This window comes from Prionailurus viverrinus, chromosome C2 (genome assembly GCF_022837055.1).
Source record: "Prionailurus viverrinus isolate Anna chromosome C2, UM_Priviv_1.0, whole genome shotgun sequence".
Lineage (NCBI taxonomy): Eukaryota > Metazoa > Chordata > Mammalia > Carnivora > Felidae > Prionailurus > Prionailurus viverrinus.
The window spans coordinates 87,422,806-87,439,189 of NC_062569.1; the positions used below are offsets into that span (position 1 = coordinate 87,422,806).

The window sequence follows — 16,384 nt, forward strand, 5'->3', positions numbered from 1 at the left end:
TGAGGGGGTTGAAGCTGAAGTTAGGTTAGATATTAAATCTTGATTTACTGATGTGGGGCCTTTAGTGGCTCCATTTTGGCTCCTCTGTGTTTTTCTTTTTTCTTTTCTTTTCTTTTTTTTGTGTTTATTCCAAAGCCATTTTACTATTATTTATTTATTTATTATTTATTTATTATTTTATTTTAGAGGAGGGAGAGAGCACACAAGCAGGGAAGAGGGGGAAGAGGGAGAGAGAGAGAGAATCTCAAGCAAGCTCCACACTCAGCGCAGAGCCCCACATGGGTCTTGATCCCACCACCCTGGGATTATGACCTGAGCCAAAGTCGAGTTGGACACTCTACCGACTGAGCCATCCAGGTGCTCCCTGAAAAGCCATTTTAAATCTTTAAGTAAAAATCCAATGTTGCCACACAAGATTAACAATGGATGATTATCCAAGATGGTCTTTATTCTACAAAATGACCACAAAGAGCATGCGACTCTCTAAGTGGAAGGAAACAAGCCATCATTCCGTGGTTTTCTTTTTAACAGAAGTTTTGCTTCTTCTTGTTACTGGGTTTTGTTTTTTTTTTCTTGTTGTTGTTGTAAAATACAGATAACAAAATTTACCATTTTAATTATTTTTAAGTGTACAGTTCAGCAGCATTGAGTACAGTCACATTGGTGTGCAACCATCACCACCATCCATCTCTAGAACTTTTTCATCTTCTCCAATTGAAACTGTACCCATTAAACAATAATTCCCCAATTCCCCCTTCCTCTAACCCCTGGCATCCACCATTCTACTTATGTCAGATTTGAGTACTCCAGGTATCTTGTGTAAGTAACATTATAGTGGGTGTTTGTCCTATTGTGTCTGAGTTATTTCACTTAGCATAGTATCTTCATGGTTCATCCTTGTTATAGCATGTATCAGAATTGGCTTCCATTTTATGACAGTAATATTCCACTGTATGTATTTACCACATTTTATTTATCCATTTATCTGTTGATAAATGCTTGGATTACTTCCACTTTTGGCTGTTGTGAATAATGTTGCCGTGAACATTGGTGTACAAGTATCTGTTTGAGTTCCTGCTTTCAACCGTTTTGACTGTGTACCCAGAAAGGAATTCCTCGGTCCTATGGTAATTCTCTTTAATTCTTTTGAGCAACCACCATATTGTTTTCCATAGGGGCTGTACCATTTTACATTTCCACCAGCAGTGCACCAGGATTTCAGTTTCCCCATCTGCTTGTCAACACTTACCATTTTGTTTTATAATAGCCACCCTACTGGGTATGAAGTGGTATCTCTTTGTGGTTTTGATTTGCATTTCCCTAATGACTAGTGATATTGAGCATCTTTTAATGTGCTTGTTGGCCATTTGCATATTTTTTGGAAAAAAAAATCTGTTGAAGTCCTTTGCCCATGTTTTTAACTGAGCTTGTTTTGTGTTGTTCAGTTGTTGTTCTTTGTATATTCTCTAGATTAATGCCTTATCAGATCTATGATTTGCAAATATTTTCCTCCATTCTATGGGTTGTCTTTTAATTTTCATAATATTCTGGCTATTTTTATTCTTTATTAAGTGAACTTCTTTAATAATAAAAGGAAACAGTTTTCCTTTTCCAGTTGCCTACACTTGTTTAATGTTCACCACACCACCGCACATGTGCGCTTATGTGCGCGCATACACACACACACACAATTTCTGAGAACTTTGTCATCCACAGGCCAAATTTGGCCCACATCTCTTTTTGTGAATGAAGTGTTTTTAGAACAGAGGCACTGTACTCATCTATGTCAATGATTCCTTTTGCGCTTACAGTGGCAAGAGTTGAATTACTGCAACAAAGGCTGCATTGCCCACAAAGCATAAAATATTTATTATCTTGCCCTTTACAGAAAAAGTGTGCCCACCACCTAAGCTGTCACATCTGATATTACACTACCTCTCTACACATACCGTGTCTCCTTTATTAAAAATGCTATAATTAAAGTGCTGTCCCTCCTGGCTTCTTGCGCTTTGTCTATAACCCCTACTAATTTTTCAGGAGCCTTACACTTCTCTCTCCTGTATTTCCCACTGTATTGTCTCAGATGAATCCTCGTCAGCAGCTAAAATAAGAATTTAGTATATTCTTTGCTACTGGTAATGGAGTTGCATTACTGTTTTTAGTTCCTCTGTTGCAGAATTTGCAAACTACTGGCCTGCAAGCCATGTAAAGGCTACAGACATGTTTCTGTTACCCATTCAGTGCCAACATTTAAAATTTAGAGATTTTACACTAACATATAGATTTCTGGATTGTCTTGAAAAAATCAGAAAATATAACAAAGACAGACCTAAGTTTCCTGGTGGCAGTAGTCAGCTGGAGTTGAGTAACAGCTGCCCCTGTAAATAAGCAGTTGTGTTCTCTTTTTCTGGATTCAACTCAAGATTATTTTTTCCTTCTTTGCATCTTAGTGTTTCTGTAGTCCTGTAGATTTGTTTGAAATGTCTGATGATTCTTGGTTTTGCTTTCATATTTAAAAATGAGGTCCTAGAATAAAACTCCTTGTGCATACATTGGCATTGGTGACTGGCAGATAATGTTTGAGGTTAAACCTGGCCATTATGCTTTGCTGTCCCTGAGTGCCAAATTTTAGAGGGCTTTGCTCTTGGTCATCACCTCTCATATTAGCTGCACTGGCTCTGTCCAGACAATTTAGTTTCTTTAAAAAATAACTTTTGTTTGTGATATGTACACTTAATATCTAGGAAGAAATGCCTACCAACCAAGTATTCTGATTTAACAGATTATAAACTTTGAATTTCCTGTCCTACACTCATTCATTCTGGTCTCTATTATACGTTGTGGTTTTGAGCCTGAGCTGCCTTTCAGGTATATGGGGCAGGTCTCGCACTTCCAAGGGTTGCATTTTTCTTCATTCTTCTATATAAGTCACCTCTTTTATATCGGCCTCTCATTTTGTAGAAATTTATTAAAGTTTCTTTTTTACTGATGGACCCTTCCCCTAATCTCTTTGATGTTGTAGGATTACTTTTGAAAACTGCTTTCACTGTTATTTTAACAGATTCTAGGACAAGAGTTAAGTATATGTACTTATGTGCCATTTTGAACCAGAAAATCTATGGACTTTTCATATCACATTTTCAGGTTAATATAGGTTTAATGAAAGACCAAAGCTAGCCATAAAGTTCTTTGTTGCCTATAACATTGTTTTCTTCCTTGATCTCTAACAGTTGATGACTATCAGCCAGTTCGCTTATTAAGTAAACCTGGGGAATTGAGAAGAGAATATGAAGAGGAGATAAGCAAGGTAGGTGCTAAATAGTTACCTTTTTTGTTTTTAAGTTTATTTATTTACTTTGAGAGAAAGGGAGGAGCAGAGAGAGAGAATATCCCACACAGGCTCTAGGCTGTCAGCGTGGAGCCCAACATGCGGTTCGATCTTAACAAACCATGAGATCATGACCTGAGCCCAAACCAAGAGTCGGGCATTTAACCAACTGAGCCACCCAGGTGCCCTAAATGGTTATTCTTTTTTGGAAAAATTCTCTGCTGTGTTTTCAAGTTTAGATTTTACATACAGTTTTATGTGCCTATGTAAATAATATATATTGTAATAAAATTAATTTTAGTGTACTTTAAAAGCTTTATTTTTTACATGTTTAAAATAGGTAGAAAGTAGCTTTTATTTATATATAATTGGTACTCTTATGTGATAGTGATTTTTTTTTCATTTTCCCTTCCTTATCTTAAAAATAATTTTTTTTAATATTTATTTTTGTGAAAGAGAGAACACGTGCGCGTGAGCAGGAGGGGGCAGAGAAAGAGGGAGACACAGAATCTGAAGCAGGCTCCAGGCTCTGAGCTGTCAGCATAGAGCCTGACACGGGGCTTGAACCCATGAACTGCAAGATCCTGACCTGAACCGAAGTCAGATGCTTAACTGACTGAGCCACCCAGGTGCCCCTGAATGTGTAGAATATTAACATGCACCCAAACATAAAAATTACGTAAAAGTTACTCTCAGAATAACTCCCTCCTGTATCTTATCCACCCCGTGTCCACCCACCTTGTAGATAACTAATTTTATCACTGGGTAGTTTATCCTTCCTTTGGTATCTTTTATAAGAGTAAACATATATATAACCGCTCATTTATTAAATATTGCATACTATATATTTTCTAATTACATATAGTACTGCAATACTGTGCATGTATATTTTAATATTATTAGAAGTATATCTTCAGGGCAAATTTCTAGATATGAGATTGCCAGATTAAAAGGTAAACGATATATAGATTTGTTAGAACTGTCAAATTCTCTTTGATTGGGGTACATTTTGTATTCCCAATGAGAGTACCTGTTTAGAAACACACTTGTCAACAGAGTACTGTCAGGCTTTCTTTGGCTCAGGTCATGATCTCACAGTTCATGAGTTTGAGACCCGCATTGGGCTCTGTGCTGAGAGCTCAGAGCCTGTAGCCTGCTTCAGATTCTGTGTCTCCCTTTCTTTTTCTGCCCCTCCCCCACTCTCGTGTGGGCTCTCTCTCTCTCAAAAATAAATAAACATTAAAAATTTTGAAAGAAAAATAGAGTACTTCAGGCTTTTGAATTTTTGCTAATCTGATGTATGAGAATGGTATTGGCATAGTGTTTCTTTAAAAAAAAAGCTTTTGGGGCGCCTGGGTGGCGCAGTCGGTTGAGCGTCCGACTTCAGCCAGGTCACGATCTCGCGGTCCGTGAGTTCGAGCCCCGCGTCGGGCTCTGGGCTGATGGCTCAGAGCCTGGAGCCTGTTTCCGATTCTGTCTCCCTCTCTCTCTGCCCCTCCCCTGTTCATGCTCTGTCTCTCTCTGTCCCAAAAATAAATAAATGTTGAAAAAAAAAAAATTTAAAAAAAAAAGCTTTGTTGAGGTAGAATTTATCTATGGTAAATTTCAGTATAGGAAAATTTACTTATTTTAGGTATGTAGCTCGATAACTTTGCTTAACCCAAGGTCACAAAAATTTCTTCTGGAATTTGTTTTAGTTCTTATGTTTTGATATATAATCAATTCCATTAGTTTTTGAGTATGACATGAGGTGGAGTTGAGATTCATTTTTTACTCGTACAGATATTGTATATTCTACCCCCATGTATTGTAACGAGCATCTTTTCCCCAGTAGATTCTCTCTGAACCTTTTAGAATATCAAGTGACTCTAAGTGTGGGGTCAGTTTCCACCAGTGTCAGATTATGTCAGCTCTAGGCTTGAAGCCAGGAGGAGCAGTTTGTCTGATTATGTTCACTCTCCAGTTCCTTCGGTAATTGCTTATCATGCCCAGGTTTTTTGTTTTTTGTTTTTAATGTTTGTTTATTTTTGAGAGAGGAAGGGAGACAAAGCACAAGTGGGGAAGGGCCAGAGAGAGAGGGGAGACACAGAATCCAAAGCAGGCTCCAGGCTCTGAGCTTTCAGCACAGAGCCTGATGCAGGGCTTAAACTCATGAACTGTGAGATCATGACCTGAGCTGAAGTTGACACTTAACCAGCTGAGCCACCCAGGTGCCCCAGTATAATGTCCAGGTTTTAAAGTCGGTTTTTGTTGGAAGATATCTTCTACCAGTGTTTTGCTCTATCATTACTGGAAGCTGGAAGTCCTATTTCAGTGTAGATTTAATTGTTATTTCTCTTATTATGAGAAAGATTATCTTTTCATATAATTAAGGGACATTTTTATAATTTTGGGGGAGTGAAATGTCTGTTCTTGTCTTTTGCCATGCTCTGAGACTGGAGCTTGCTCAAGATTCTCTCCCTCTGTCTGCCCCTCTCCCCAGCTTGTACTCTCTCTCTCTAGAAAAGAAAAAAAGAATTGCTGTTAAGAAGAGAAATATTGCAAGTATAATCAAAAGTTCAGAGAAGTGTTCTTTATTAATTATTTTTTTAAGGTGGAAGCAGAGCGACGAGCCAGTGAGGAAGAAGAAAACAAAGCCAGCGAAGCATACATACAGAGATTATTGGCAGAGGAAGAAGAGGAGGAAAAACAACAGGCAGAAAAGAGGCGAAGAGAGATGGAAGAACAACTGAAAAGTGATGAAGAACTAGCAAGAAAGCTAAGCATTAATATTGTAAGTTTCAGAAGAACAACTGAAAAGTGATGAAGAACTAGCAAGAAAGCTAAGCATTAATATTGTAAGTTTTAGGAGAGTACTTTGAAGTACGTTCCTGTTGCTTTGCGTGGTTTTCAAAGATCTGAGGGAGTTTTTCTGACATTTGCTCTACTTAAAAACAAAACACGTTTTTTTTGTTTTTGTTTTTTTGCATGTTGTTATATATTTGCTCTGATTGAAGTATTCTTCCTGGTATGTTAGTAAATTCAGAATATATAGGAAAGCTTGCTCTCTCCCCTTCCACATCTATATTCCCATTCCTGTTCCATCAGTCTCTTTCCCTAGAGGTTAGCACTATTAACAGTTTATTATTTTTTCTTATTCACCTAAAAAGGATGTATCAAGCACACTGTTCTTTTCGTCTTTTTTCACTTGATATGTCTTAGAGATTTTATGTAACTACACAGTCTTTTTATTTTTAATTTTTTTAATGTTTATTTTTGAGAAAGAGACACACAGAGTGCAAGTGAGGGAGGGGCAAAGAGAGAGGGAAACAGAATCTGAAGCAGGCTCCAGACTCTGAGCTGTCAGCACAGAGCCCGATGTGGGGCTCAAACTCATGAACTGTGAGATCATGACCTGAAATGAAGTCAGACACTTAACCAACTGACACTGGGGCACCCAGGCGCCCCAGTGTAACTACACAGTCTTATGTAATTTTTTTTTTTTAAGAGTGGCAGAATATTCCATTCTGTGGATGTAAATCACTTTTTGGGAGTGAAGCACATTAAAGCTTTAAATACTACAGTAGACATGAATTACCTTGCTGTAGTAAAATTATTGCCTTAGGAAAAATGAATAGAAGAAAAGATGATAAAACCATACTGTAAGACCTGAGGGTACAGTGAGATCTAGTGATTTGAAAGAAGGTGGCAGAATTCATTTGGGGTTCTTTTAAAATACAGATTCCCATACCGTTTCTAAATCTACTGAATCAGAATCTCTGGGGATAGGATTTAGGGAGTACCATTCCCAGAGGCATCTAGGGAAGTCGGATGTGCCTTTGGGTTTCAGAGCCTTTAAAAACAATTCTTCTGCTTTCAAACAACAAATATCCTAAAATATAATTACCAACAAGAAGTATATCCAGAACTGCGATTTTTTTTTTTGAAGCCCACTGTTCATAATAATGTACCCAAGTTTTATTTTATTTTTTAAAATGTTTATTAATTTTTGAGAGAGAGTGTGAGTGGAGGAGGGGCAGAGGGTGGGGGACAGAGGATCTGAAGCAGGCTCTGCTGTGACAGCAGAAAGCCTAATGCGGGCCGAAGTCAGATACTTCCTGGGCTGAGCCACCCAGGTGCCCTATTAGTGTATCCAAGTTTTAGATTATATACTCTTTTTAATATATTTTTTCTTTTAAAATTATAGTAGAATAGTTTTAAAAATGTACATAATTAGGAAATTAAATAAAAGACATTGACCAGGAGAATAACAAATGAGATCAGTAAGAAAATACATCAAAGAGGAGAATCTGGGGTTATCTTTACCTGTCTTTTAAGAATCTTGTTCTGATCCCTCTTGTTTTTAACAGGGATTGTAAGAGTGGAACTGTCGATATTTTAGAAGAATTCTTGGGGTGCCTGAGTGGCTCTGTCGGTTAAGAATCTGACTTTGGGGGCACCTGGGTGGCTTATTCTGTTAAGCATCCGACTTCGGCTCAGGTCACGATCTCACGGTTTGTGAGTTCGAGCCGTGCGTCGGGCTCTGTACTGGCAGCTCAGAGCCTGCTTCAGATTCTGTGTCTCCGTCTCTCTCTGCCCCTCCCCCACTTGTGCTCTGTCTCTCTCTCTCTCTCTCTTTCTTTTTTTTTTTTTTTTTTTTTTTTTTTTTTTTTTTATGAAATTTATTGACAAATTGGTTTCCATACAACACCCAGTGCTCATCCCAAAAGGTGCCCTCCTCAATACCCATCACCCACCCTCTCCTCCCTCCCACCCCCCATCAACCCTCAGTTTGTTCTCAGTTTTTAAGTCTCTTAGGCTTTGGCTCTCTCCCATTCTAACCTCTTTTTTTTTTTTTTCCTTCCCCTCCCCCATGGGTTCCTGTGAAGTTTCTCAGGATCCACATAAGAGTGAAACCATATGGTATCTGTCTTTCTCTGTATGGCTTATTTCACTTAGCATCACACTCTCCAGTTCCATCCACGTTGCTACGAAAGGCCATATTTCATTTTTTCTCATTGCCACGTAATATTCCATTGTGTATATAAACCACAATTTCTTTATCCATTCATCAGTTGATGGACATTTAGGCTCTTTCCATAATTTGGCTATTGTTGAGAGTGCTGCTATGAACATTGGGGTACACGTGGCCCTATGCATCAGTGCTCCTGTATCCCTTGGATAAATTCCTAGCAGTGCTATTGCTGGGTCATAGGGTAGGTCTATTTTTAATTTTCTGAGGAACCTCCACACTGCTTTCCAGAGCGGCTGCACCAATTTGCATTCCCACCAACAGTGCAAGAGGGTTCCCGTTTCTCCACATCCTCTCCAGCATCTATAGTCTCCGGATTTGTTCATTTTGGCCACTCTGACTGGCGTGAGGTGATACCTGAGTGTGGTTTTGATTTGTATTTCCCTGATAAGGAGCGACGCTGAACATCTTTTCATGTGCCTGTTGGCCATCCGGATGTCTTCTTTAGAGAAGTGTCTATTCATGTTTTCTGCCCATTTCTTCACTGGGTTATTTGTTTTTCGGGTGTGGAGTTTGGTGAGCTCTTTATAGATTTTGGATACTAGCCCTTTGTCCGATATGTCATTTGCGAATATCTTTTCCCATTCCGTTGGTTGCCTTTTAGTTTTGTTGGTTGTTTCCTTGGCTGTGCAGAAGCTTTTTATCTTCATAAGGTCCCAGTAATTCACTTTTGCTTTTAATTCCCTTGCCTTTGGGGATGTGTCCAGTAAGAGATTGCTACGGCTGAGGTCAGAGAGGTCTTTTCCTGCTTTCTCCTCTAAGGTTTTGATGGTTTCCTGTCTCACATTTAGGTCCTTTATCCATTTTGAGTTTATTTTTGTGAATGGTGTGAGAAAGTGGTCTAGTTTCAACCTTCTGCATGTTGCTGTCCAGTTCTCCCAGCACCATTTGTTAAAGAGGCTGTCTTTTTTCCATTGGATGTTCTTTCCTGCTTTGTCAAAGATGAGTTGGCCATACGTTTGTGGGTCTAGTTCTGGGGTTTCTATTCTATTCCATTGGTCTATGTGTCTGTTTTGGTGCCAATACCATGCTGTCTTGATGATGACAGCTTTGTAGTAGAGGCTAAAGTCTGGGATTGTGATGCCTCCTGCTTTGGTCTTCTTCTTCAAAATTCCTTTGGCTATTCGGGGCCTTTTGTGGTTCCATATGAATTTTAGGATTGCTTGTTCTAGTTTCGAGAAGAATGCTGGTGCAATTTTGACTGGGATTGCATTGAATGTGTAGATAGCTTTGGGTAGTATTGACATTTTGACAATATTTATTTTTCCAATCCATGAGCAGGGGATGTCTTTCCATTTCTTTAAATCTTCTTCAATTTCCTTCATAAGCTTTCTATAATTTTCAGCATACAGATCCTTTACATCGTTGGTTAGATTTATTCCTAGGTATTTTATGCTTCTTGGTGCAATTGTGAATGGGATCAGTTTCTTTATTTGTCTTTCTGTTGCTTCATTGTTAGTATATAAGAATGCAACTGATTTCTGTACATTGATTTTGTATCCTGCAACTTTGCTGAATTCCTGTATCAGTTCTAGCAGACTTTTGGTGGAGTCTATCGGATTTTCCATGTATAATATCATGTCATCTGCAAAAAGCGAAAGCTTGACTTCATCTTTGCCAATTTTGATGCCTTTGATTTCCTTTTGTTGTCTGATTGCTGATGCTAGAACTTCCAGCACTATGTTAAACAGCAGCGGTGAGAGTGGGCATCCTTGTCGTGTTCCTGATCTCAGGGAAAAAGCTCTCAGTTTTTCCCCGTTGAGGATGATGTTAGCTGTGGGCTTTTCATAAATGGCTTTTATGATCTTTAAGTATGTTCCTTCTATCCCGACTTTCTCAAGGGTTTTTATTAAGAAAGGGTGCTGGATTTTGTCGAAGGCCTTTTCTGCATCGATTGACAGGATCATATGGTTCTTCTCTTTTTTTTTGTTAATGTGATGTATCACGTTGATTGATTTGCGAATGTTGAACCAGCCCTGCATCCCAGGAATGAATCCCACTTGATCATGGTGAATAATTCTTTTTATATGCCGTTGAATTCGATTTGCTAGTACCTTATTGAGAATTTTTGCATCCATATTCATCAGGGATATTGGCCTGTAGTTCTCTTTTTTTACTGGGTCTCTGTCTGGTTTAGGAATCAAAGTAATACTGGCTTCATAGAATGAGTCTGGAAGTTTTCCTTCCCTTTCTATTTCTTGGAATAGCTTGAGAAGGATAGGTATTATCTCTGCTTTAAACGTCTGGTAGAACTCCCCTGGGAAGCCATCTGGTCCTGGACTCTTATTTGTTGGGAGATTTTTGATAACCGATTCAATTTCTTCGCTGGTTATGGGTCTGTTCAAGCTTTCTATTTCCTCCTGATTGAGTTTTGGAAGAGTGTGGTTGTTCAGGAATTTGTCCATTTCTTCCAGGTTGTCCAGTTTGTTGGCATATAATTTTTCATAGTATTCCCTGATAATTGTTTGTATCTCTGAGGGATTGGTTGTAATAATTCCATTTTCATTCATGATTTTATCTATTTGGGTCATCTCCCTTTTCTTTTTGAGAAGCCTGGCTAGAGGTTTGTCAATTTTGTTTATTTTTTCAAAAAACCAACTCTTGGTTTCGTTGATCTGCTCTACAGTTTTTTTAGTTTCTATATTGTTTATTTCTGCCCTGATCTTTATTATTTCTCTTCTTCTGCTGGGCTTAGGCTGCCTTTGCTGTTCTGCTTCTAGTTCCTTTAGGTGTGCTGTTAGATTTTGTATTTGGGATTTTTCTTGTTTCTTGAGATAGGCCTGGATTGCAATGTATTTTCCTCTCAGGACTGCCTTTGCTGCGTCCCAAAGCATTTGGATTGTTGTATTTTCATTTTCATTTGTTTCCATATATTTTTTAATTTCTTCTCTAATTGCCTGGTTGACCCACTCATTCGTTAGTAGGGTGTTCTTTAACCTCCATGCTTTTGGAGGTTTTCCAGACTTTTTTCTGTGGTTGATTTCAAGCTTCATAGCATTGTGGTCTGAAAGTAAGCATGGTATAATTTCAATTCTTGTAAACTTATGAAGGGCTGTTTTGTGACCCAGTATATGATCTATCTTGGAGAATGTTCCATGTGCACTCGAGAAGAAAGTATATTCTGTTGCTTTGGGATGCAGAGTTCTAAATATATCTGTCAAGTCCATCTGATCCAATGTCTCATTCAGGGCCCTTGTTTCTTTATTGACCGTGTGTCTAGATGATCTATCCATTTCTGTAAGTGGTGTATTAAAGTCCCCTGCAATGACCACATTCTTATCAATAAGGTTGCTTATGTTTATGAGTAATTGTTTTATATATTTGGGGGCTCCGGTATTCGGTGCATAGACATTTATAATTGTTAGCTCTTCCTGATGGATAGACCCTGTAACTATTATATAATGTCCTTCTTCATCTCTTGTTACAGCCTTTAATTTAAAGTCTAGTTTGTCTGATATAAGTATGGCTACTCCAGCTTTCTTTTGGCTTCCAGTCGCATGATAAATAGTTCTCCATCCCCTCACTCTCAATCTAAAGGTGTCCTCAGGTCTAAAATGAGTCTCTTGTAGACAGCAAATAGATGGGTCTTGTTTTTTTATCCATTCTGATACCCTATGTCTTTTGGTTGGCGCATTTAATCCATTTACATTCAGTGTTATTATAGAAAGATACGGGTTTAGAGTCATTGTGATGTCTGTATGTTTTATGCTTGTAGTGATGTCTCTGGGACTTTGTCTCACAGGGTCCCCCTTAGGATCTCTTGTAGGGCTGGTTTAGTGGTGACAAATTCCTTCAGTTTTTGTTTGTTTGGGAAGACCTTTATCTCTCCTTCTATTCTAAATGACAGACTTGCTGGATAAAGGATTCTCGGCTGCATATTTTTTCTGTCTAGCACCCTGAAAATCTCGTGCCAATTCTTTCTGTCCTGCCAAGTTTCAAAAGAGAGATCAGTCACGAGTCTTATAGGTCTCCCTTTATATGTGAGGGCACGCTTACCCCTTGCTGCTTTCAGAATTTTCTCTTTATCCTTGTATTTTGCCAGTTTCACTATGATATGTCGTGCAGAAGATCGATTCAAGTTACGTCTGAAGGGAGTTCTCTGTGCCTCTTGGATTTCAATGCCTTTTTCCTTCCCCAGTTCAGGGAAGTTCTCAGCTATGATTTCTTCAAGTACCCCTTCAGCACCTTTCCCTCTCTCTTCCTCCTCTGGGATACCAATTATGCGTATATTATTTCTTTTTAGTGTATCACTTAGTTCTCTAATTTTCCCCTCATACTCCTGGATTTTTTTATCTCTCTTTTTCTCAGCTTCCTCTTTTTCCATAACTTTATCTTCTAGTTCACCTATTCTCTCCTCTGCCTCTTCAAGCCGAGCTGTGGTGGTTTCCATTTTGTTATGCATTTCGTTTAAAGCGTTTTTCAGCTCCTCGTGACTGTTCCTTAGTCCCTTGATCTCTGTAGCAAGAGATTCTCTGCTGTCCTGTATACTGTTTTCAAGCCCAGCGATTAATTTTATGACTATTATTCTAAATTCACTTTCTGTTATATTATTTAAATCCTTTTTGATCAGCTCATTAGCTGTTGTTATTTCCTGGAGATTCTTCTGAGGGGAGTTCTTCCGCTTGGTCATTTTGGATAGTCCCTGGAGTGGTGCGGACCTGCAGGGCACTTCCCCTGTGCTGTAGTGTATAACTGGAGTTGGTGGGCGGGGCCGCAGTCAGACCTGATGTCTGTCCCCAGCCCACCGCTGGGGCCACGGTCAGACTGGTGTGTGCCTTCTCTTCCCCTCTCCTAGGGGCGGGATTCACTGTGGGGTGGTGTGGCTCGTCTGGGCTACTTGCACCGTGCCAGGCTTGTGATGCTGGGGATCTGGCGTATTAGCTGGGGTGGGTAGGCAAGGTGCTTGGGGGCAGGAGGGGCAGGCTTAGATCGCTTCTCCTTAGGTGATCCACTTCAGGAGGGGCCCTGTGGCAGCGGGAGGGAGTCAGATCCGCTGCCGGAGGTTTGGCTCCGCCGAAGCGCAGAGTTGGGTGTTTGCGCGGAGCGAGCAAGTTCCCCGGCAGGAACAGGTTCTCTTTGGGATTTCGGCTGGGGGATGGGCGGGGGAGATGGCGCTGGCGAGCGCCTTTGTTCCCCACCAAACTGAGCTCTGTTGTCAGGGGGCTCAGCAGCTCTCCCTCCCTTTGTCCTCCAGCCTTCCCGCTTTCCGAGCAGAGCTGTTAACTTATGACCTCCCAGACGCTAAGTCGCGCTTGTTGTGGGAACACAGTCCGTCAGGCCCCTCCGCTTTTGCAAGCCAGACTCGGTGGCTGTGCTTGGCCGGCGAGCCGCCCCTCCGCCCCGGCTCCCTCCCGCCAGTCCGTGGAGCGTGCACCGCCTCGCCGCCCTTCCTACCCTCTTCCGTGGGCCTCTCGTCTGCGTTTGGCTCCGGCGACTCCGTTCTGCTAATCCTCTGGCGGTTTTCTGGGTTATTTAGGCAGATGTAGATGGAATCTAAGTGATCAGCAGGACGTGCGGTGAGCCCAGCGTCCTCCTAAGCCGCCATCTTGCCGCCGACCTCTCTCTCTTTCTCTCTATCAAAAAAATAAATAAAATGTAAAAAAAAAAAAAAAAAAAAAAGAATCTGACTTCGGCTCAGGTCATGATCTCATGGTTTGGGGGTTCAAGCCCCGCATCAGGCTCTGTGCTGATAGCTCAGAGCCTGGAACCTGCTTCAGATTCTGTGTCTCCCTCTGTATCCTTCCCCTGCTCACGCCCTGTCTCTCTGTCTCAAAAATAACTTTAAAAAAAATTAAAAAATTCTTGGGTTTACTTGGAAAAGTTTGTGGTCCAAAACCAAATGTCTACCACCACCAATTATATTAATTTTTCCAGTAGTGTAGTAAGAATATTATGAGACTGGTAACAGCAAGTAAATATTTATGATATTGGTATGTTCTTAAATCCCCAATGAAATTATCTTTACATAAAATTAGCTTATATTCCAGGCATAGCCACAGTTTTCCCCTGTAGATTAAGGTAGCTATAATTATATGAAGCCATTCATTAGAAAAATGGATATTAGTAATATCATGCCCTTTGTGCTTTTAATGTAGAGTAAAGATGCAATTAATGTAGACCAATTTGGATGGATTGAATCTTATTTATACTAATTTTTGCATGGTCACTATTATTCGAAAGATATGTAGAATTTAAATGTGTGCATAATTCCTGAAAAATTTTGTTGTGGAGTCTGAAGTAGTCAAAATAATAGCTTATTTTATTATAATTTTAAAAATAATATCTGTTATGCTTTTTCTCTTGTTGAAGAACAATTTCTGTGACGGAAGTGTCTTGACTTCTCCCTTGAATTCCAGAAAATCTGATACAGTCACAACCAAGTCTCAAAAGAAGAGTAAGAACAAACAAGCAAACACTGGAGATATTCAGAAGTAAGTGAACATGACTATTTATCAACTATTTATTGATCACTTACTGTATGCTGGTGTTTTTGTTCATATAGTCCACTGATAAATAAAATTCAGTCCATGAAATCTGTGAAAACTCTCCAGATGGTCTCAGATGGTCTGAGATTGATGTAAAGTGAAAATAAGGCTGCTACTCACATAGCTTAGACAGCTGGCTAGCACGAAGGGAGGTACGAAGTCTTCTTTATCTTGATTCTTCAGGATTTTCATGTTCCCATTTTCTCAAAATTAACCAGTTGGATTCCCTTTTCTCCTGGTCTAGATTCAGATAAGAAAAAGCTGGTCTTATATAAGGTCATCCTTACTGAAGGAGGTTGTAACTTGGCATCTAGGTCATTCCCCTACCCTCTTTTCCCCAGTCTATGTATTATATTTCTTCCCTATTATACAAAAAGCATGAGTCAGGTAGTCAGTAGTAGAGTGATTTAGTCTCCTCACAGTGCCCCTCCAGCAGTAGGTAGAGTTGATGATTTTATGAGGATATAAGCTTTCCCATAGTAATTAACAATTGGAAGAGTTAAAGAACCACAATCTAGACTTTAAAAATAGGGGCACCTGGCTGGCTCAGTTAGTAGAGCATGCAAGTCTTTTGTTTGTTTGTTTTTAGTATTTATTTATTTTTGAGAGAGACAGACAGATAGAGAACGAGCAGGGGAGGGGCAGAGAGAGAGGGAGACACAGAATCTGAAGCAGGCTCCAGGCTCTGAACTGTCAGCACAGAGGCCGACATAGGGCTCAAACTCACGAACTGTGAGATCATAAACCGAGCCGAAGTCAGACGCTTAACCCACTGAGCCACCCAGGCACCCCTAGAATATGTAAAGAATTCTTAATATAACTTAACAAAAGACAAACATTCCCATTTCAAAATGAGCAAAGGACATGAATGGACATTATTCCAGTGATGTGCATATGGCCAATAAGCATTTGAAAAGATGCCCAAGATCGTAAGTCATGCAAATCAAACCACAGTGAGATACCATCTCACATTCACTAGGATGTCTGTAAACCAAAAAAATGAAAATAGTAAGTGTTGGCAAGGATTAGAGAAATTGGAATCTTGTACATTATTGGTGGGAATATAAAATGGTGCGATTTGGCAGTTGCTCAGAAAATTAAACAGAATTACCATATGACCCAGCAGTTCTACTCCTACCCATGTACTCAAAAGAATTGAAAACAGGAATTCAAACAAATACTTATACACAAATGTTTGAGTCAGTACTTCAAACAGCCAAAGGATGGAAACAACACAAATGTCCACTGAGGGATGAATGGATAAACAAAATGTGGTATAATCCATGCAGTGGAATATTATTCAGCCCTTAAAAGGAGTGACCTACTGATACATGCTGTGACATGAATAAACCTCAGAAACATGCTACATGAAAGAAGCCAGACAAAAAGGGCTGCCTGTTATATGACTTTATTTATATGAAATAGCTAGAGTAGGTAAATCTGTAGAGACAGCAGGTTAAAAGTTGCCAGGGCCTGGGGAAAGCTGGGAATGGGGAGTTACTGCTTAACATATATATGATTTCCTTTGGGGATGATGAAAATGTTTTGGAACTAAATAGA

The 16,384-nt window shown here is 39.6% G+C and overlaps 1 protein-coding gene across 1 annotated transcript in view; it reads left to right on the forward strand.

The window, feature by feature from the left end:
• Nucleotides 1-16,384, forward strand: part of RNF168 (ring finger protein 168) — a 50,139-nt gene that overhangs the window by 15,745 nt on the left and 18,010 nt on the right. The window contains exons 3-5 of the mRNA XM_047876068.1: nt 3,231-3,307; nt 5,922-6,101; nt 14,649-14,770. Of these exons, the coding sequence (XP_047732024.1) occupies nt 3,231-3,307; nt 5,922-6,101; nt 14,649-14,770 (379 nt within the window). The remainder of the gene's footprint in view (nt 1-3,230; nt 3,308-5,921; nt 6,102-14,648; nt 14,771-16,384) is intronic.